The sequence below is a fragment of the Solanum lycopersicum genome, chromosome 5, assembly GCF_036512215.1.
Source record: "Solanum lycopersicum chromosome 5, SLM_r2.1".
Taxonomy (NCBI): Eukaryota; Viridiplantae; Streptophyta; class Magnoliopsida; order Solanales; family Solanaceae; genus Solanum; species Solanum lycopersicum.
The window spans coordinates 68329351-68351320 of record NC_090804.1 but is presented as its reverse complement, the minus strand read 5'-3'; the positions used below and the strand labels follow the sequence as shown (position 1 = coordinate 68351320).

Genomic DNA, 21970 nt, shown 5'->3' with positions numbered 1-21970 from the left:
TTTTATTTTACTCCGCGTAAGATGATTCGAATAGCATGGTATTTTAAAGTGAATAAAAAAAGGGAAGAGCACTCACTACAAAGACTATGGATAGTTGAATTTTATGTCAAATGTGTTATGATTAAGTTTTTCAAAGAGAAAGCAAAGTTTGAGTTTTCAAAGTGAAAGTAAAGTGTGGTTTCTATGCATATATGGCCACCAAAGCAAAGCAAAGAAAAACATGACATTTGTCATTCAAAGATAAAGAGAAGAAACTTACATTTTTTTCCCCACTATGTGCACATTTTGTTGTAAAGTGCCTATTTTAATTTGTGGTTTTCATTGGTTCTTTGGAATTGCAAAAAAAAAAAAAATTGCATGTCTATGTCCATAACCAACCAAATGGCTCAATTGGTAGATTAATAACACTCCTTTTATCGAAAAATTATACTGTAAATAATTTTGAAAAAAATATATATGTATATTAATTTATTCGTCTGTTTACTTATTTATTTTACCTTTTAAATTTTCTTATTAAAAATTCTTACTTTATTAATTTCTTTGAATGACACTTTCTTGGTATACAAACAAATTTATTTATATATATATTCCTTTCCTTTTCATATTGCACTTTGAAGCACTATTTATCATCAAAAGGGCTAATACTCTACCACATATTAAGTAAAACAACTTACTGATCTTGATAGGTTCTATAAATTAAGGGTCATGGTAATGGTAAAATGAATAGGATTTTCTTTAATTTTTATAAAAGATTTCGAATTCGAATTTCATGTATCAAAAGTATCTCGATAGAGGACATTTTGCCTTTTGCCTTTTGATGAATTATGTGATATGCATCTAAATTAATTAATTAAAGATTTAATATAAATATCAAATACCGAATAAGAAATAAAGAATTAGGTTAGTTAGTGCATTATTTTAATGGATGGTATTCATTGGTGCCTTATAAAGAGTCCCCATAAATTGCATGGGTCTATTATGCCAATATCCAATCAAAAGTTGATATATGTCGAAAACCTTTTGATTCCTCTCTTAATCAGAGATTTATATTATTACTATATACAAAACTCAAAAAATTATTAATTAATTAATTAAATTATACTATGTGATGGAATATGTACACCTAACACATATGTTAGTCACTCTAATTTGTAGTAAGTGAGAACATAAAATGACAGTGGAAATTCATCTAGTTTTAGTATTATGTATTAACTGTGTAAAAGATATTTACATAAATTAGGTCTTTGCTTATTTAGTACATATCTTGATAAGCATTAATTAGTTGATAAAAATGCTAATTAACTTACCATGATGCACATGTTAAATTTATCGATTTTGTATGAAGAAAATCGAATTTAGAAACATATTTTCATCACAAGTTATAGATTTGACAGAATCACTAGCTTTATATGTATAAACAATTTATCTCGAATTTATTTATTATTTTATCATAAAATTCAAAATATGTAAAACTTAAAATCTCAAATTTGTCTTGGATATGTGTAAGTTAAATTCTTAATATAATTTTGCATGAAGCTAGATGAAGGGCCACCACTTACAACCTCATCATGATAAGTTTTTATATACTTTATTATAAAATATTTCCACATACACTACCAACACCACTAACTCCAATCAACATGTTCATATTTAATTTCCTCTTCCATTAAAATATTACTCTTTTAAGAGGCTACTAGAAACCATGCAACTTATAAAAGTTGGATTTTGAGGGCCTATAAATAGCAACACTAACCTTGATCTATGTCATTCACACCAATAATATTAATTTTCTTGGCAAGTGACACATCCTTACAAATATTTTCATAAACACAAGTACTTGTTTAGTACTATTGTAGTTGATGTATAATATTCAAATCTTGCATTTTGGAAGTTTAGAGTTAATATAATGGTGCATTCCAAACTTATTGGAGTTGCAATATTATTGGTATTGCTCTTTGTGGATCTTGCTTTTGGTGCAAGATTTTATGGTAGAGGAGGAGGCGGCGGAGGTGGTGGTGGTGGTGGTGGAGGCTCAGCATTGGGGGTGGGGTCAGGGTATGGCTCAGGGGAAGGCTATGGGTATGGTGAAGGTAATGATGTGTTCGGGAGTAGTGGAGGCGGTGGTGGTGGAGGTGGTGGAGGTGGCGGTAACTCAGGAAGAGGTAGTGACTCTGGATATGGCTCAGGATCAGGATCAGGGTCAGGATATGGATCAGGTAGAGGAATAGGTAGGGGTGGTGGTGGAGGTGGCGGTGGTGGCGGAGGTGGTGGTGGTGGTGGAGGTGGCGGTGGTGGCGGAGGTGGTGGTGGTTCAGGAAATGGTTCGGGTTATGGAAGTGGAAGTGGTTCTGGTTATGGAAGTGGTGGTGGTGGTGGCGGCGGTGGAGGAGGAGGTGGTGGAGGTGGCGGAGGTGGTTCGGGATATGGTAGCGGCTCCGGCTATGGATCAGGATATGGAGGAGGAAATGGAGGCTATAGAGGGGATGAACCTTGAAGTATATGAGATGATTTGCTTGAGCAAATTAGGAAGTTTATGAAATAAATAACTTATTATGTGGTTTTGTGAAACTTTGCATGGAAGAATGTATGAATTTTTCATGTCTTATCTTTATATCTACATGTAAATATATTATTTTTGCATGTTTTTATACCATATTTTTTGCTCATACTGATGAAAATGACCATTTATATTCTACAAGACATGATAAAGGAACAAAAATAATGTCAATATCCAATAAAAATCACAATTCTAAGTTTAATATTTTAACTACTTAAAAATTACAACTGTATAAAATGACCATATATTAAGTCAACTGAATCAATTGCAATAGTTCTATTGCCTCAAATTTCTGCTTCAAATGATCAAAGACTCAACAAAATTCATCCACTGTTTCTCTTTTACTTTAAACTTCTCTTCTGGCCAGCATTTCACAAACTTATCAACTACAGAAGTATCGAAATAGTTCCAAAATCAATCAACATATGAATATGAAATTTCAGATGATACGTTACGAAGACTATAAATGAAAAATTAAGAAATCAAAATCCATCAGATATCACTCACCTCTCAGTAACTGTTGCTACTTTCTTAGATATCATGGACTCGGCTATGCTGATAGCTCTTTGAGATCCGGTAATGGTAACCTTCCTGTAAAAGTCCAGAAATTATTTATCTTTATAGTCCTATGTTGCTCGGACTTTTCCAAAAATGACTACTTTTGAAGGATTAAACACACATCCAGCAATATTACTGAAGAGTCTGAGCAACGTAATGATATCCTCAAGACAAATGGAACAAAGAAATCCAGGAAATCTTACCTGTCAGAAGTGCCGGACATGAAATCACCCCTATCCGATATCTTTATTCTAGCTCCACTTACCTGGAAAGACAGAAGATACTTAATTGGACTCATTTGGTTTGAGTTATATGATGAAATAATCGTGGTATAAAGTTTTGTATTCTGTATTGCGAGTTTGGTTTGTATTTTGAATCTTGAATAGCTAATCCTGTATATCGTTTTATCCTATATATCCTCTTTTCAGTATAAAGAACAAAATGTCCGATGAAAAATGATCTCTGCACTACTAATCCATGTATTGCAATCCTTGCATAACTTGTTTTTAAACCAAATGACACCTTAGAACATATACAAAGCAGGGAAAAGAATGCAACTTCTTTACTAACCTGACTTATCTCCATTACACTCCTTCCATTCCGGCCAAGCACCAAACCGATATGCTCATCAGCAACACCTATAGTGACAGAATTGTTCCTATCTTCCTGCAAAACCACCAAAGTAGGCGCAGGTCAAAAAACTGATAACAAAATCCGTCAGTTCTAAAGAAAAAGGCATTATCTTATTTAGGAACATGATAAAAGCACGCCGTTATCAGCTTCAAAGACGATACAAAGAATAAGTTGAACTCAAACAAAACGGGGTTGAAAGCCAGTCAAAAGCATAATGGGCATAAAGATGACATCCTCACAGAATTAGGCTCCATCTTGTTCTGATATCTGTTATTTGGATATCTCCCTCCAATTACTCCATTGGGTGGTCCATAGTTCATTCCAAGATATGCTGCTAAGAAATAGAAAGCAGTAGAAGTAGAACTAGGAATCAGAATATGACGTTAAAAAACAACTTTAAGATGGCAGAATCAACTTCTACGGTGATCTCCTAAATATAACACCTAATAGCTTGGAAAACATTACTAAAGATATGGTCATAAATGTTGCAGAAAGTATGAAAGACAAGAAACAAGTAATGTATCCCCTCCACTCATCCATTCAGTTACCTCAGGTCCTGTATGAATCAATACCAAAAGAATTTCACAAGCACAGTGATTAAGACAGAGAGCAGATCATATTCCCCCTGATCTATTACTTGAATGGAAGTATTACAAATTAATTAAATTTAAAAATAATACCTGCATAAGGAAATGGAGCATTCATGTTCTGTACATAATGAGCATCTTCAGCCAACTTATATAGAATCAATTCAATAGCCCGCATCTGCTCCCCTAGAGTTCCAATCACTATTACTATCCTATCATGCAGTCCTGGAAAATTCTCATCCTGAGGTAATATTTTTATGCCAGCCCGAGAGTCTTCAATAAATGACCTGTAAAAGAAAACCATCTATGTTAATCTGATGATTTTGTCAACCACTTTTGTTCTGCATTTAAAATTGTATTTGATAATTTAGTAATATGTGTTTCCTTCATATAATTTTGATTGCAGATGAAGTTCAAAATGAACTTTCACACAATAGTTGCAACTTACAACTCCATTATACGATAGTCAGTGTTGTCAAAGAGGTATTTGAGATGCACTTAAGCCCTAAAGCTAGAGCAAAATATGATGTGCATTTTGCGTCGCTAAAGTATTGCTTCCTTGCAGGACAAAAGCGCCAAGGCACGAACCTTATTACTATGTTTTTTCCTTGAATAGAGGTACACTAAACAATATATATTTCACCTTTTATACCATACTCTAATTTTTTCAATTTTTCTGTCTATATTATGGTTTATAGCTATCATTCTTGAACTACAAATAGCTTTTTATCTTTCCCTTTCCTGTCCATAAAACTCATGCTTTATTTGTATTTGCTCTTGACACTCCAATAATTTCAGCACTTCTTGTTGCTCGTCACCTTTGATATCACTGTATTCCCTCAATTTGCAGATGAACTGTATGGTTATTATCCCAACTGTTCTTGTGGACCCTTGAAGACCTAGGTTTTGAATATCTGTGGTAAATAGGAACCTCCCCGAACAATAAAACCATAAGCACAATAAAATAACAAACAACTCTAAGCATTTATTTCCACCAGCTCACATGTTACACATTGACGACATCCTGGTGTGGGATTGTGTACCAATGCATTAACCCAGAGATTTCAACCATGAAGACTTAAGTTTAAAAGTGAATTGAGTTCAAATATTCAAATGGGACAAGGAACCCAGCCTAATGGCATATACAATTTGATTTGAAGTGGTAATAAACTAGGATGCAAAAGCTCATGCAGTTGATCAAACCTCCAGTCAGAAACTTAAAAATGAAAATGGAAAAGGCAAAGTCAGCTAACTCATTCCAGCACAAGACTGTGCCATTCCATATCTGTAGAACAGCAAATTCAGATTGATCACATCACAGAAACTAGTTAACATTATCAGTACAAAACCAGGCATCTTAGAATCAGTAATACTTTGCTTGGAAGAAGAGCTAGTTATCTTAAATGAGTATTTGGTGGGTGGGGGAGCTTTTAGGACATAAAATGAGGAAAGGGAAAGATTCATACTTTATCACAGATCCTCCCTTCCCGATAATTCCACCACAAGAGCTGTTGGGCACAACTAGTCTAACTTTTGATCGCGGGCCAACATCACCACCATCTTCAACATAACTCTGAGTTGGAAAAGACAGTTTTTTCAAGGTATCTGTCAATAACAGTACACAGAATGGGATTCAAAGCGTGATATTACCTCATCCAGTAGCTTATTAAGAACAAGATCAACTGCCTTGAGTACATCATCAATCGGCCCAGATACCATTACAATCCTATCCATGGTACCAGGGAAAAATTCGTTGTTGCGTGACAACTGAATTCTTGCCCCAGAACGAGCCTGAAAGTCACTGATTGTCGAGCCACCCTTTCCAATAATTGAACCAGCCTCAGCATTCGATAAAAGGAACTTGATAGATATTTTGTTTTCATCGTGATCTGGAGATATAAAAACACAAAGGATAAACATAAGCACTGTGAAGAAGTAAGAAGGGAATGAGATAGTGTGGCGCAATCAATTAAATATTTTGGACAAATTACTGAAAACAAGATGAAAAAATTTGATCCCGGAATCATATAAGTAAATTGAAACCGTATACACAGTGCCAGAATAATGATAACAAACACCTTCATAGGCATAATCCCTAGTAAGGGAAAGAAAAGTTGAAACATATTCTCCACTTCCGTAAAGCAGCAATACAGATATATTCCCATGTCATGTACAAAACGTATAAGATAGGTGAGCGCTCATTACAGCCCATTAAACAATACTATCATCACAATGCAGGGAATGAACACTGCCAGAAAAGGATTACACAACATTTAATGGATCGGGTAAAAGTATATGCAAGAACTAATTTTGTAATAAGTAAGTCTCTGACTACGAGGAAAAGCAATGTAGCAGATAGATAATTCTTTTAATGGGTAAAGTCTCCGTCTATTAAAGACATTTCTTCTGGCTATGAATGGATGTAAGGTTGGAATGCCCATAAGGAATGACGGCAACTCACTGTTTGACATGGTTCCTGCAAACTTATGAAAGAGAGTGAATGATATTATCGAAGCTACAAGGTTGATCCACTTGTAGCTTTCATACATACTGCATCCTTTTGCAAAACAACACTATGTCCGACTTACAAAAAGAGGGGGAAGAGTAGCAAGAAATGTATCACAAAGGAGCATTGTCATATCAGAACATAGTTGTTTTTTCACATGTAGGTAGTTGATAATGGTTGAAAGATGCAGCTCTGCTACACAATTAGGTTCAACACAGGGTTTAGAGATTAAGAGCCTTTTTTATTCAGTACTTCCAAAAGCAAAAATTTCCCATCCAATCCATAAGAATAACCACATTAACAGTGGCACATTGTGAGAATGCAAAGGTGTCATATAAGAATCAAAATCCAATGACGCTTAGTGAGATGCAGTATATGACAAAGATTGCAGTTTTTTTGGCGGTTAAATGTGACAATGAAATAAAAAGAAAAATAATCCTTTTTTTTATTACAAGGGAAATCCGCAACCGCTACCCTTTGGGTGCGGCGCACAAGGTAAAAGCCATGCTCCTATGCAATAGCTCGCAAACCACACCGGAGAGGTAACCTGCACTAGGCAAGCTCGGAGCGACAAGCTCGATCCAAAAAAATGATCCTTTATCTCAAGACATGGGAGAGGTTATGCCCTTCCAAAAACTTATCATGATTAGTTTATAGAAGTTAAGTCTTCCTTCCAATAGAAACTAAAATAGTCAATTATACCAAGAAATGCTTGTCAAGTTAAATACCATAACTAGGCTAACCAAAATTGTTTTTGACTCCAGACAGCAAACAAGCATACAGCAGAAGTCAAAGAACCACCACGGCATCTGGTTGCAAGCGCAGATTTCAGACCACAAATAGCAAACATACAAGCTCGTTCAGAAGGGTCTCCCTCACAAACAGGAACTCGAGAATACAAGTCTTAGTTCCCTTTTCTAATTTAACTCCCTAAAATTCTAAATGATCTTTCTCCTCTTTTTTTTTTGCGCACCAGGGGGGTGGAGAGCTTGTTCAAATGGTCGGAAGTCCACCCTTTAAATGATATTATTCAGCGTACTTTCATTGGAAACATGGTGAAGCTGATTATCTCAAAATAAAAGAAACAAGAGGTTGAGAAATCTGATCCTCGTTGCTTCTAATTTCTTTCTCAATCAACACAAACCATCATCTTTCAAGTTCAAGTTCGTTTCTTTTTCCAAAATCGCCAAATAAACTTGCTCATTTTGTAAGTTCAGATAGTTGCAACCAAAACATAGGTGTTTACTCTATCTTAACTTACAGGTTAGATTGAATCTGCTGCCTCGCACATTTTGCTTCTAATTTCTTTCTCAATCAACATAAAAAGTCATCTTTCAAGTTCGTTTCTTTTTCCAAAATAACTAAATAAACTTGTTCATATTGTAAGTTCAGACAATCACAACCACAAATAGGTGTTTCCTCTATCTTAACTTCAACTGAATATGACATCTACCCATTTCTTCTAATTTCTTTCTCATTTAACATAATCCGTCACCTTTCAAGTTTGTTCCTTTTTGGGGAAAAAGCTATAGTATCTTGCTCACATTGTAAGCTCACACAGTTGCAACCCAAAAATAAAATTGTTTTTATTTATAGTAAAGTGACATTCTTTACGAGACGAACTAAAAGGCAAAGGTTGTCTCATTTAGAGAGTACTACTTCTGCACTCAAACCTAAAACATCATTATTCTCAACCCACTCACATTGACTTCATCGACGATTAGGCCACACCTTTTCTCTTTAAACTAAAGGGATTCATCTAGCCTACCTAGTTGTTGTTATTGTTTCTGATTCAGTTTTCGTGCATCTCAACTAATTTTCAACAAATGTCAATAAATCACTAATACTTTTGCATTCAAACCTATCCACCCAATTACATCAACTAGGTCACACATTTTAGGTCCTATCATAATACAAAATTTATCACCAAACAAACAACAAATAGTAGATCCAAAGCTAATAGAGTGTAAAAAACAGATATACCTGTGGAAGGAGGAGGAGATTGAGATTTGCGAGGCGAAGAAGAGTGTTCCTGTACACCTTCAGTCGATGAATTGTACTCAGATTGAGCTGCTCCTTCCATAGCCATAAATTAGAGAGAATTAATAGACGAGAAATGGAGTCAAAACATTAGCAAATTTGTGAAGAAGAAGAAGAAGAAGACTGTGATTTATGTAGAGAAAATATCTACTGTGTGAAACAAAAAGAGGAGATTTAAGAGAAAATGGAGAGAGAGTGGAAGAAGCATATGCTAAGGAAGTGGTAATATAAAAAAAAAAATAACAAAAATTTAATTTTTTAACTTTTTCAATCTTTTAATTTAAAATCAAACCGTAACCGATAAGTTAATTAATTACATAATTGACTAATTAGCTTGTTGATGTTGATTTATTGGTATGGACGCGGATTACTTGATTTTCTTATTATATAAAATGTGAACTCGTTAAGAATTATTACGATTGTTCTTTAACATATTTGTTATGAATGATTATGTCCATACAATTTTAATATTTAACTTTTGTATATTTGTGATTTACGATTATAGAATTACCAAATTAAGTAGAGCTAAAGAAAAAAGTTATATTGTTTGATTGAAGACTAATGTTATTCGTGAGTGAGAAATGAAAAAAGGAAACATGAAATGATTTAGTCAATACACTGTTCGATAATTACTTGTTAATTACTAATTTGATATCGAATCAACTCTTAGATTATTGATTAACTAGCGGATTGATATATTTAAACATCGATATCCAGTAAAACAAACGGATGAGTATAAATATCCCCCCAATCCATTCAATAATCAGCCCTTTGAAACTTATTTGTTTTTCTTTTTGTTGGTTTTTTTTCGTAAACATCTTTTTTTTTAAAAAAAAATATAGTATTCTTTGTTGAATATTGGGATAATGCACAAGTACCCCTCAACCTATGCCCGAAATATCAGAGACACACTTATCCTATACTAAGGTCCTATTACCGCCCTGAACTTATTTTATAAGTAATTTTCTACCCCTTTTTAGCCTACGTGACACTAATTTGAAAAAAAAAATCAACCATCGTTGGGCCCACAAAATAGTGCCACGTAGGTCGAAAAGGGGTAAAAAATTATTAATAAAATAAGTTCAGGGGGTAATAGGACCTTAGTATAGTATAAGTGTGTCTCTGAGATTTCGGAAGGTTAAGGGGTACTTGGGCATTATCCCTTAAATATTTAACAACTTATGTTTGTTAAATTTGATGGAAAAGATACTTCTAATTGTGAGTTCTCACTAAAAAAAAATAATGTTACGATTACTTTTAAATAAAATTGATGAAATTTGATAATATTTGATAAAAATCCGAATATTTTTTCTTTTGCTATAAATCTAAAAGATCACAATTTTTTATGTATATTTTAAACGAAAGGAACCATTTTTGTCATGATTTCTCATTTACTTTAAGATCCTTTTTAACTTTTTTCCTTTCATAATTCGATAATATTTTCATTCTTCAATTTTATTAAATTATGTTTGCAAGTGTTTGTTGTATTGACAATTTATTTGTGTTTAATTATTCACAAACTCACGTTGATATGTGGTGATATATAATCAAACATGTTTATACATGATTAGCATTTAACTTAACTATTATTATTAACCACACCAACACATGGTGAATAATATAAACTTTGTCTTGGCACATGGTGAACACTAGACTACACTTCAATGATTATGCCAAGTTGAAATAAGTCAATTGAAAAAAAAAAAAGTTAAATATGTTTTTAAACTATGTGAAAATGTCTAGATATATTTTGTTTGAAGTTTTGCTTATTTCTGTTTTTGTCGATCAACTTTTTATATATATATATCCTTGTAAACGTTAGTTGCTTTGCTGGAAATAACCGATTCATTTTAATTTTCTTTAAATAAAAATAGAACAATTGGCAAGTCCCCTTTTTATTACTACATGTCATTTATTTATATTTAAAAAAAATTGTATTTTTCTCATTTTAAATAATTTCATAACAAATTTTAAGTCAGATACAGATGAACCACATTAGGTACATACTTCGTACATATATCATGTACGATTCACATGTATCTTGAACATTAGATACATGATTGAGATATGAGAGTGACAAGGGAGGTGGTGGGGAGGCGACATACGCGGGCAAAATTTGTCTTATGCATCTCAGATACATGTGATTCATACTAGATACCCAATATATGTACATGTATTTAGTGTAATTTGTATGTATATAAGATACCAGATACACAAATGAGATATACGAGTGACATGCGAGATGGAAGGAAGGTCACAGAGACAATATAGATTTGTCCACGTATCGGAGATACATGTTAATCAAGCTAGATACACACTATATACGTATATGTAGTGTGATTTATATGTATTTGACATACCAAATACACTGGCGAGATGGGGTGGAGGCGAGGGACAAGTGCAAGATTTATCTATATTATTGATAAATGCAAATTCACTTGATTATAATGTATTTAAAACAAATGATATATAATTTCGATCACATATATATCAAAATATTATATCAGAACGTACTAAAATCTAGTAAGTTTTTGATAATTTATCCTAAAAACTTATCAGCATAAGACCTATCATATCATAAGCAATGAACCAAGCACATAATAAGCTCCATTACTCCCTATACTCTTTTTTTTTATTACTTATGAATATGAATAAAAATTCTTTAGTAAGTTTACAAATCAATAATATATAGATTTAGCTCGAATTAATCATGATTAGTTTAGTTAGTATTTTCTTTTTGAGAACCTTATGATAATTTACAATCATTCTAACTTCTGTTTTTGAGGTGAGCACTTTATGCGCATTGAATAAACTTTTATTAATTGGCTACAAATTACATAAAAAATGTAAATCGTAATAAAACATACCTTATACGACAGACTTAACTCAAAAAATATTTAAAAAAATTAATCCTAAACTATTTATGTGACTAATCACCCTCCAAACCGACTGATACTATCTTTTTAATGACTAATTAGTGTTGTTTCATAAGATTAATCTTTTGGATAATAGTATAAAAGGAAACAGAGGGCATATTAGGTAGAGTACAAGAAAAATGACCCGGATCACAAAACTATTACTCACCACCGTTGATTTAACCGTAGGATCAACGGCTCTCCTTCACGATCCGCGTCACTCCGTATCAACCAATCATAACTCCCGCCTAAACCACTATATAAACCAAACTCCCCGTCATATTCTCTCCACACATCATCCCAAATTCCATTCAAAGCATCTGTAAAGTTCCCCTTTCTTCTTCCTTACAATGGCACCAAAAGCTGAGAAAAAGCCCGCCGAGAAGAAGCCAGCAGCTGAAAAAACTCCCTTAGCGGAGAAATCTCCGGCAGAGAAGAAGCCAAAGGCCGGTAAGAAGCTACCAAAGGATAGCAGTGCAGCTGCCGGAGACAAAAAGAAGAAGAGATCTAAGAAGGCGGTTGAAACCTACAAGATCTACATCTTCAAGGTGCTGAAGCAGGTACATCCAGATATCGGTATTTCTAGCAAAGCTATGGGTATAATGAACAGTTTCATCAACGATATCTTCGAGAAACTTGCACAGGAATCCTCTCGTCTTGCTCGTTACAACAAAAAGCCTACCATCACTTCTCGTGAAATTCAAACTGCCGTTCGTCTTGTTCTTCCTGGTGAATTAGCTAAACATGCTGTTTCTGAAGGAACTAAGGCTGTTACCAAATTCACTAGCTCTTAAAATTTTTTAGGTTCTGTGTACTACTGTTAAAGTTTGAAATTAGTATTTTGTGGATGTAAAATTAGTTCAATTAGCTTGCTCTTAGCTTATCCTTTTGTAATGAACTGCTAATCATGAATGAAAATTTCCAGTTTTCAACATCAATTTTGCCTGATTTTCCGGTTTTCTACATCGACCTTGCGTGATTTTCCAGATTTCTACATCAATTTTGCCTGCAAATTTCCAGTTCTCTTCATTGATTTTGAGTTGTTGTTGTTGATAAAGTTGAAATTGACGGTGTAATTTAGCGTGTTTGAAAGATATTCAGCGTCGGGTTAGGTAGTGGGTGAAGTTTAAGTGCGTCACGTGGTGCTAAAAGTCCAAAATCAGCACACATTTTTTGGTACCTAAAGTTGCGTAGATATTTCCTGTTGGCGGGGTGCTTACGATTACGATGCTAAAATGCGCCGTCGATATTTCCAATGATATTACTATTTTAATAATACCCCTACTAATTTTTTCATTCAATTAATATGTTATTATTTGGAACAATATTTTTTGTACAAAGACCTAATTTAACATTATTTTCGGCATAAGTCGTAGCGATCCACTATTTACATTTTTATTCGTATTTATATCCGTAACAGAAGTAATGAAATTATATGTTTTATTAAAATACCTAACGAAATGATATGTAACCTTGTTATAACAAGATGAGAATTACTCTTTAGTATGTCCAACAATTACTCTTTGTATGTGCGTTGGACGAAATGATATGTAAACTTGAACAAGATGAGAATTATTGTTACTATGTCCAACAATTACTCTTATTATGTGCGTTGGACGAAATGATATGTAACCTTGTTGTAACAAGATGAGAATTACTTTTAGTATGTGCGTTGGAATTATTCTCATATTGATATGATGAAAATTTTATATGATTTGATTGTTTAGTTATTTTTCAAAAAAGGGAACGGAGGGTGAATTAGTAGGCTAAAGTGCGCTTTTGTATCTTTAGCTAAAATACGCTTTTTTAAATTTTATTTTGGGTGACATATTGTAATCCTCACCACACTCGTGAACTTTATCCTCAACCTCACACATTTCAACAACCATTTAAACAAAGAAAAAAAAATCGAAACCAAACCAAATCTAAAATATTTTCCATGGCGTTGAGCTCAGCTTCTTCTTCGCTAACGAATCTAAGCTACATTTCTTTCCAATACAAAAACCCTAGGTTTTCTACTACGTTATCCTCTGTTGATTCTTCCAAATGTACTACTCTCCGTATTACAGCTGATTCTGCTCCAAAAGCTCGATTTATTGGCCGCCGGAAAGAGTCATTATCCGTTAAGCAGCTTCAACGTCCGCTAAGTAAGCACTTCAACTCTAATTTCATTTAGTATAAGCCTTGTTGATTGATTATTTGAAGCAGCTACTGTTGATATTGTTTTTATTTCGCTATTTTTGTTGATTTAGCTAAGTATTTGAGCTTGCTGGCGGGGTATTATCCAAGTTGATTGATTGTTTGAAGCAGTGTTTTGGTTGATTTAGTTGAGTATTTGAGTTTGCGGACGAGATATAATCTAAGTTGCTTGATTGTTTGAAGCAGCTACTGTTGATATTGTTTTGATTTCGCTATGTTTGTTGATTTAGTTAGGTATTTGAGCTTGTTGGCGAGGTATAATCCAAGTTGATTGATTGTTTGAAGCAGTGTTTCGGTTAATTTAGTTAAGTATTTGAGTTTGCGGACGAGATGTAATCTAAGTTGATTGATTATTTGAAGCAGCTACTGTTGATATTGTTTTCATTTCGCTATTTTGTTGATTTTGTTAAGTATTTGAGCTTGTTGGCGAGGTACAATCCTAGTTGATTGATTGATTGGAGTAGTGACTGTTGATTTTGTTATTATTTGTTGAGTTTTACTATTTTTTTAAAACTATTTTTGATTGATTTAGTTGAATATTTGAGCTTGATTGCTAGTGCATAATACGAATCGATTGATTATTTGAATTTTGAAGCAGTGACAGTTGATATTGTTTTTATATCTGGGAGTTTTTTCGATTTTTGATTACTTTTTGTTGATTTAGTTGAGTGTTTAAGCTTCCTGGTGAGATATAATCCAAGTTGTTCGATTTTTGAAGCACCGACTGGTGATAGTGTGTCTATTTGTTGAGTTTTACTAGTTTTAATTATTTTTTAGGTTGACTTAGTTGAGTATTTGAGCTTGACGGAGAGGTATAAGCTAGGTTGGTTGACTGTTTGATGCAGTGACTGTAATAGTGGTTTTATTTGTTGAGTAAGCTAGTAACTGGTTTTGGAGATAAGGGGGAAAAACAAGTGTACTTAACTAACTTCACAAAGTGTTATCCATGTTGATTGATTACTTGAAGCAGTGAATGGTGGTAGTGTTATTATTTATGGAGAATTTCATTTTTTTTTTGGTTAATTTAGTGGAGTATATGAGCTTGCCGGCGAGCCAGTACTCAGTGTTGGATGCAGAGAGGATTGAACGAGTGGACGATAGTACGTTCAGGTGTTACGTGTATAGGTTCAAGTTCTTTGCATTTGAAGTATGTCCTGTTTTGTTAGTTAGAGTTGAGGAGCAGCCTGATGGATGTTGTATCAAGTTGTTGTCTTGCAAGGTAGTATATTGCTTTTTCTTATTACTTATTACTGCTGATTTTCCAGCTGTTTAATATTTCTAGTAATTTATAGTTGTATCTAATCATGTTGTTGTTTCTATTTATTTGATTCTCAGCTTGAGGGATCTCCTATTGTGGTCGCTCAAAATGATAAATTTGATGGTATGTAGTCTTTTTAAGTGCCGTTTCTATCATTTTGAATGTTTGTGCACAATTCTCTTTAAAAATGGTACGTTGAATTCAAAACTTTTATTTTTATGCACTGGTTCAGTCATGCTGCAATTGGATCTATTTGTGTAGTATTGGCCCCTAAAGGTGAAAAAATGTGTTTAAAACCAGATTACCTTTTTTGGATGCAACTTGATGCTGGACTCACTTTGATTTGGATATTTCTGTATTTCTTTCTGCGAACAAATTCTTCTTAGTGTCTGTTGTATTTTCGCATTTGGTTGTAAATTGTTTGGGAGTCAAAAGTGGGATCACATTTTGCAAAGACATAAAATGTTGGTGAAGAGATGCCCATAGCAAGATTTTCGTAGTCCTATTAACTATTCATCAATGTCTACTTAAATCCAATCAATCTCTTTTTTTTTTCCTGACATAGCATTTGTAAAACAGTAGAGATAAAATTAGAGTATGTGTTTTCTCTTTTAATATAATAATATATCCATGAAAAAGGCACTAGAGGTTCATGATCTCTTGAGAACTGCTATGTATCCTACTCTTGCTCTGCTTGTGAAAAGAGAAAAAAGTCCTATTGAGAGGATGAATGCTTCAGTGCTGTCTGTCAGTTTGATGCACCATTAACTACCTTTCTTCCTGTAATACTTAAAAAAAAAAGAGTTACATTTGTCATCTCCTCAAAAGTTGGTACTTTACAGCATATGGTGGATTACCGAATAATTGCTTCTGCATTGACTTGGGGAGTAAAACTTGATGTCCCTATTAGTTCAAGTCATGTTCGGTGAAAACACGGCTCTAGCATGTTGCATATACTTCCACTAGTTGTATTATAATCTGTGTTGATAAGCTGTTAGTAAGAGGTTTCTGTTGTGAACATTGTAAAGATAATAGATAATTGGCGTAATCATGCAACATAATTGAAGTCAGCATGTGATTGTTTTTAGTTTAATGGTTTTTGATGGTGTACCTTGAGGTAAACTGGTCTCTTCTTTGTTTGGTAAAGAACTTGGTGTGACAGACAAGCTGTCATCTGCAATAAAAATTGCTCAGTTAGTGTGTGTCAATTCTGAATTTTATTACATAATTCTTTTCAGGAGTACTTTGACACTGATTTAGTATGGGCATGCAGCTTCTATGGTGAACAAAATATCTTATGATAGCAAGCTAAGAGACTCACCTTTGCAGCAGCTCACTTCAGATGCTATTATTGAGGTACTATCTGAGTTTGTCCGTATTGCAATAAAAGTGAAAACATTACAATTTTAGTTAGTTTGCATCAGTTTTGATTGATTATTTATGCAGGTTAACATTGAGATTCCCGTTGCATTTCGAGCAATTCCAGTGCAGGCAATTGAGTCAACTGGTTCTCAGGTCCTAGATCAGATACTGAGGATCATGCTCCCTCGGTTTATGGCACAGGTTTGTTCATTTTCCGCTTAACTTGTTCTTGACAGTTTGCTTTCTGTTGAAAGATTCTTGTACTGTAATCCTTTAAACTATTGTTTCTTGTCATTTCCCTGCTCCATCTCTCTATATACTAGAGTCCCTTTCATCTCCAATAAAAGCTAACAGCTGGTTTAATCTTCTTGTTGTCCTTGTCACTTTTATAGTTGACACTAGTATCTCTTCATTTTTCACTATGTTTTATTGTTTTTTTATTTTCTTTTTCACCATCTCCCTCACATTTTCATCTTTTCTCGCCCAAAGAAAATTGTATAACTTCTACTATTATCACAAATCATTATCAAAACATTACAAAAAGTAACAGACACAAACAAAATTGATTATCTGGTTGTGCCAACTCTATATGAGGCTGTATTAGGAGGCATGTAGCTGCTACTCCCTCAAAGTACTTAGGTGAAGTATTGAATCAATATGTCTTTCTAGTTGATGGACAACAACCCTCTGATTGGACTCACCAAAAGTTGATTTTTTTAATGTGGATACTCTTCATCCTTTGTTGAACTGAGGAGTTGTTGATTTGTTTAATATATTTTCCTCCATTATTATTTTAAAGCACCTATTCAACTTATACATGTCTTCTTTCTATCTTGGTAGCAGATACACTTCTGTGTCTTTCCTAATGCAGTATATGTGAGATCGTTTTCTTTAGTCTCTTAGTTGGTCGTTGAAAAATTCCTTTTCCATCAAGAAAGTTTTGCCTAATATGAAAATTAGGAAAATAGAGAGATGAGTGTTGAAGACAAAGGAAAGAGAAAAGCAAAGGGGACTGGAAATAGTGCCAAGATTGATAAGGGATGGATAGCATAGTGGAAAGGGGCGTCTTGCTCCACCTGCAACTATGAAGATGAGGATTTGATTCACAAAGAGGATATTGTGGGAGACGCGACTGTGTGACTTCTAGGTAAAGGGGTTTGGTTGTGAGATTTACCATATGAATGACATCCTTGGTTTCTGTTTGTCTAGTGTTTAACCCAATGGATATAGTTCTAGCATAACTTTTATGGCGTTGGAGGGGGAAATGCCAATAATTAGGACCATACAGAATATTGTTCTCTATGATGAACCAAACAATATGTTGTGAGTGCACAAATTTTAACCAAAAACCGAAGATAAGCTTGTTCAACGTCTGATTTTGAAGTTAAATGTCAACCAGAAGGTAACCCTGATCAATCAAAACTGAGTGGACAAGTAATTACTAGAAAATCTTACCCAGTTTAAGCCTTCACTATGATGGAGTTCTGAGTTTCTGTGTATTGCCTCTCTTTTACATAAATTACCATGCTGTTTTGTATTTGTGAATATTGTGGGTGTGATTATACATTACATCAGCTGAACTCTACAATTACTTCCAATTTTGAGTTTTAAGCTGTAAAGTTAGACCTTTCCTGTTTTTAGAAATCGTGATTCTTAGCTTGCATACTCTTTAAGATGGTTCCCATTCTTTCGTATTGAAAATCTCGCCTTTTAATGCATCCAGCTAGTGAAGGACTATCAAGCTTGGGCTTCAGGTGATACTTCGAGGCAGCCTCTAGGAACTGGTCAGATTTGAGACAGCAAGAGTCACCATCCTATGCAAGTCTAAATTAGTTGTTTCTGTAAGTTATAATTGTAAGAGAGCAGGAAGTTCTTTAGTGGGAACAAATATTCTCCGCCAGTTTCTAGCAGAGAATTTGCTTTTCTCAACTTAATGCTCGGTTAGTGGATAAATTGCAGCTCACTCCAGGCAAGTGTTCCGGCCAAGCGCCAACGACCAATCTCGATGGATAATTTGTATGTATTGACTTTCGTTGCCAAATGACATCTTTAAGCCCTGCGGCCTGGACAAATTATTTTCTTGTTATATTTGGTGTAAAGACAGTTCGACTGCTGTTTATGTAGGAGTTGTTACAGTCAAATTATCTGGACATGTCTTCTCCTCTTTTGGTGGCGATGACATTTTCTCTATTTATAATAGTGGAGTTCAGACTAGATTACACGCACTTCGACTATTTCATCGGGTATGTTCTATCTTTGTCTGACAATCATTCCGCGTTTCTACACTGATCCTTTCTCAGATTGTGTTATGAGCATGTTTTTGTTTTATAGATAGTTTGGATTGATTATAACATGAGTTAAAAGAGAGTTAGAAGTAGGTCGAAGAAGAACTAAAGGAAACTGATTAAACATAACATGATACCAACTAAGAGCATGACCCGAGAATAAAAGGTGAAGGATGACGATTAAATTAGAAGGTTGGTAGATAGTCGAGTGTTCTCGCAGCTTAGCAACTATAGTATTTAAATAATCACGTTTTACTTTTTGTTATTTCATTTGCATTGTACCTTTATTCACTAAACACACTCTTTCTAGTATTTTCCTCTTTATACTTGGAGTAGCATATGGTGTAAGCTCATCTTTAGAGGCTACTTTATGAGATGTGACGTTTGATTAGGTAATGTTAATATTAATCTTGTACAACTAATAGTAGGTAATCCATTTTTTGTTTCTTTTTGAAATATTCAACACGTAATGGTGAAGTCATTTTACTCCTACAAATGACAATTTTATGAATTAAGGAATTAATCATGATTTCATTTATATGTTCCTAGTCAAGTCGATTTACACAAATCAAATCGATAATGTATTGAACCAGACTAATAAGCTTCCCTAATTGAAAGTTAAATTTAAATTTGATTATCATTAAACTTGAACATATATATAATATAATAAACTCTTAACTTAATAAATAAAAACTTACGGAAGTAGTATTAATATTGTCAAAACTTTTGAACAATAACTAGTCAATTCAAAAGAAAGAAAAACTAGTTAAGTAGTTATTGACCACGTTGAGTTAGACCATTATTTAAATTAATCACAAGAAAATAGGTATGATCTTCACCTATTTAAGTAATACGTGTACATGTAGACTAGTCCACTTATTGGGATTGGAAATTTTGAAATTGTTTTAATTTGATTTTTTTTCATATTTGCTTTGACTTGATGAAGATATGAATTTTACTAATTTACATCTTAATCTTTAGAATTATTCATTTTTAGGTTTAAATTTTTATCATTAATTATATTATGTTAAATTTTTTAAAACAAGTATGTGATGAATATGAATGATTTATAATCATATCAAAGGTCTTAATATCATTAAGGTGCTATACATTCAAGAGGGTTATATTTAACCACTATTTAATTATTTGCAATTACTATTACTTACAACCATCATGATCTTCGACTACAATCACCTCCGTTTTTTATTTATAAAGAATTGCCATCTTCACTATTAGTCACCATTTACAATTATCATATCATCAATCATTGATACCACAATAATCATCAATTACTATCATATATCGTTCATCATTATTCAATCATTATCACGTAATGTTACATATTACTGTCATTCACACCAATTATTAACCACAATCATTATCAATTACCATCTTTAATTCTACTACACACAACCATCACTCCTCCAATCGACATTTAAGATTACAAATTTCACTTTTTACTAATTTTATAAATATTGTTGGGTGACATATTTTTTTTCCAATTCTAACAAGCTAATAATAGATAAAAGAGAAAATGCCAAGTTTAAAATTTGTCAATTCTCATAAATTCTTCAAAAGATCAATCGCAACAAAATAATTCTCTTAAGACTGAAATATAAAACAATTAGATTGGATAAACATTTCATTGACATCTACCATATAAACTATAGTATATGATTCAGATCAAGTTTGTCTGAATTTTTGAAAACATTACAAACTTCTCCATATCTAAAATTTAAAAGTATGATAAATACATACAACAAGTTGTTGAATTATATAGCAGCTTATAACCACCAAGAATCGTAGATTTCATATTAACTCTTGAAAATGAAAACAAATCCTAGCAAAAAGCATTTCTTCCCCCCCTTGTGATGTGAGGACGCGATTCTGAACTAATTAAGATCCCAAAACAGATATCGAACTTAAAGTAAAAAATCAATGAATTCTTCCATCAAGTCCAATGAATTTTTTGTATAAAAGTTAGTAGTATATATCTTTTACCATTTACACTAGACATCTTCTTCTTTTCTTGGTAGAATTGACATCAACAAACCTGAAAAATGACTCAATTTCCTCTTGCTCATCAAAAATGTTGAATTCATCAATTAATCTCCTCTTGCATGAAGAACAAGAAAACACCATTTTTGGCTTCTTAGGTGCTGGTGGACAACTAAGAATTTTTGGGATCAAATATTGAGAAGATTTTGGAGTTTGACAATTAATATATTTATCATCTTCATCATCATTAGAAGAAGTAATTACTTTGATATTTGGTAATTTCATCTCTAATAATTCTTGATCTATAGACATCTTTTTTGTTGTGTGTGAATAATGTTTCTATATGGAAGGGATGTTTATGAAGTTACATGTGAATATGCAATATACTTATTATATATATATATATATAAGTGGAAAAAGAGAGAGGAGTGCAATGGAAGGTAATTGAGTGAGAATAAAGAAAGAAACAAAAGAGGCTTTTGATATTTCTTCATTCTTACACAAACATATATATGAAAGCATGAGTTCTACCTACCTTTTCTTGTATGTGTCTCTCAGTGGCGGCGGAGTCAAAATTTTAACTTTAGGAATTCTGAATTTTAGAATGACATGACTTCAAATAGTAATAACTAAAATCAAAATATTCACGTTTCTCGTCATGTTTGTATTAAAATAGATTATCCAAATTATATACGATGATTTTTTTAAAAAAAATTTACGTGAACGCGTGATACTTTGTATGACTAGTTGCCCCTTATTCACGTTTTAAGGCAAAAAAAGTGGTATAACTATATACCGACTTTGTGTACCTTTAAAACCGTCACATTACTCTTTTTTCACTTTTTCAGCTCACAATATTCTCTTTGCCATGTTTACTGAATTTTAGGTAATTTTTATATATTTTTTATATTGCCAAAAAAATATAAGTGAATTAAACTATTACTACTCTTTTATATTAAAAATATATTTTGGAAATTTATATGGTATACATTTTTTTTAGTACATTAAATAATGTAAAATAATATTCATGCTATATTAGTTTCCTGAGCGATTGAAAAAAAAAGAAATTTCA

At 33.1% G+C, this 21970-nt stretch overlaps 4 protein-coding genes across 9 annotated transcripts; 3 read left to right on the top strand and 1 right to left on the bottom strand.

The window, feature by feature from the left end:
• The first annotated feature begins 1906 nt into the window (after positions 1-1906).
• Positions 1907-2494, top strand: LOC104647663 (putative glycine-rich cell wall structural protein 1). Its single transcript, XM_010323288.1, has one exon. It carries the CDS (start codon positions 1907-1909, stop codon positions 2492-2494), a length of 588 nt encoding a protein of 195 aa, XP_010321590.1.
• Positions 2495-2707: 213 nt separating this feature from the next.
• On the bottom strand, positions 2708-9133 carry LOC101266125 (protein BTR1). 2 transcript variants are annotated; one of them, XM_004239663.5, is made up of 9 exons: positions 8825-9133; positions 5986-6224; positions 5802-5908; positions 4429-4622; positions 3988-4082; positions 3686-3781; positions 3319-3380; positions 3065-3148; positions 2708-2943 (listed from the first exon to the last, which is right to left on the bottom strand). In XM_004239663.5, exons 1-9 carry the CDS (start codon positions 8928-8930, stop codon positions 2940-2942), a joined length of 987 nt encoding a protein of 328 aa, XP_004239711.1. In that variant the 5' UTR covers positions 8931-9133; the 3' UTR covers positions 2708-2939. The 2 variants fall into 2 exon arrangements, with proteins under 2 accessions (XP_004239711.1, XP_010321337.1); XM_010323035.4 differs by having other exon boundaries at positions 3988-4079.
• A 2564-nt stretch (positions 9134-11697) lies between these two features.
• Positions 11698-12734, top strand: LOC101267024 (histone H2B.3-like). Its single transcript, XM_004239666.5, has one exon. It carries the CDS (start codon positions 12147-12149, stop codon positions 12588-12590), a length of 444 nt encoding a protein of 147 aa, XP_004239714.1. The 5' UTR covers positions 11698-12146; the 3' UTR covers positions 12591-12734.
• Positions 12735-13642: 908 nt separating this feature from the next.
• Positions 13643-18829, top strand: LOC101266725 (uncharacterized). 5 transcript variants are annotated; one of them, XR_002027761.3, is made up of 8 exons: positions 13644-13943; positions 15024-15214; positions 15331-15376; positions 16527-16609; positions 16700-16816; positions 18339-18456; positions 18575-18631; positions 18740-18829. XR_002027761.3 is itself a non-coding variant. In XM_010323037.4 (7 exons), exons 1-6 carry the CDS (start codon positions 13736-13738, stop codon positions 18408-18410), a joined length of 717 nt encoding a protein of 238 aa, XP_010321339.1. In that variant the 5' UTR covers positions 13644-13735; the 3' UTR covers positions 18411-18456; positions 18575-18829. The 5 variants fall into 5 exon arrangements, 3 of the variants coding, with proteins under 3 accessions (XP_025887057.1, XP_010321339.1, XP_010321338.1); XR_002027760.3 differs by having other exon boundaries at positions 18561-18631; XM_010323037.4 differs by having other exon boundaries at positions 18575-18829.
• The last annotated feature ends 3141 nt before the right edge of the window (positions 18830-21970 follow it).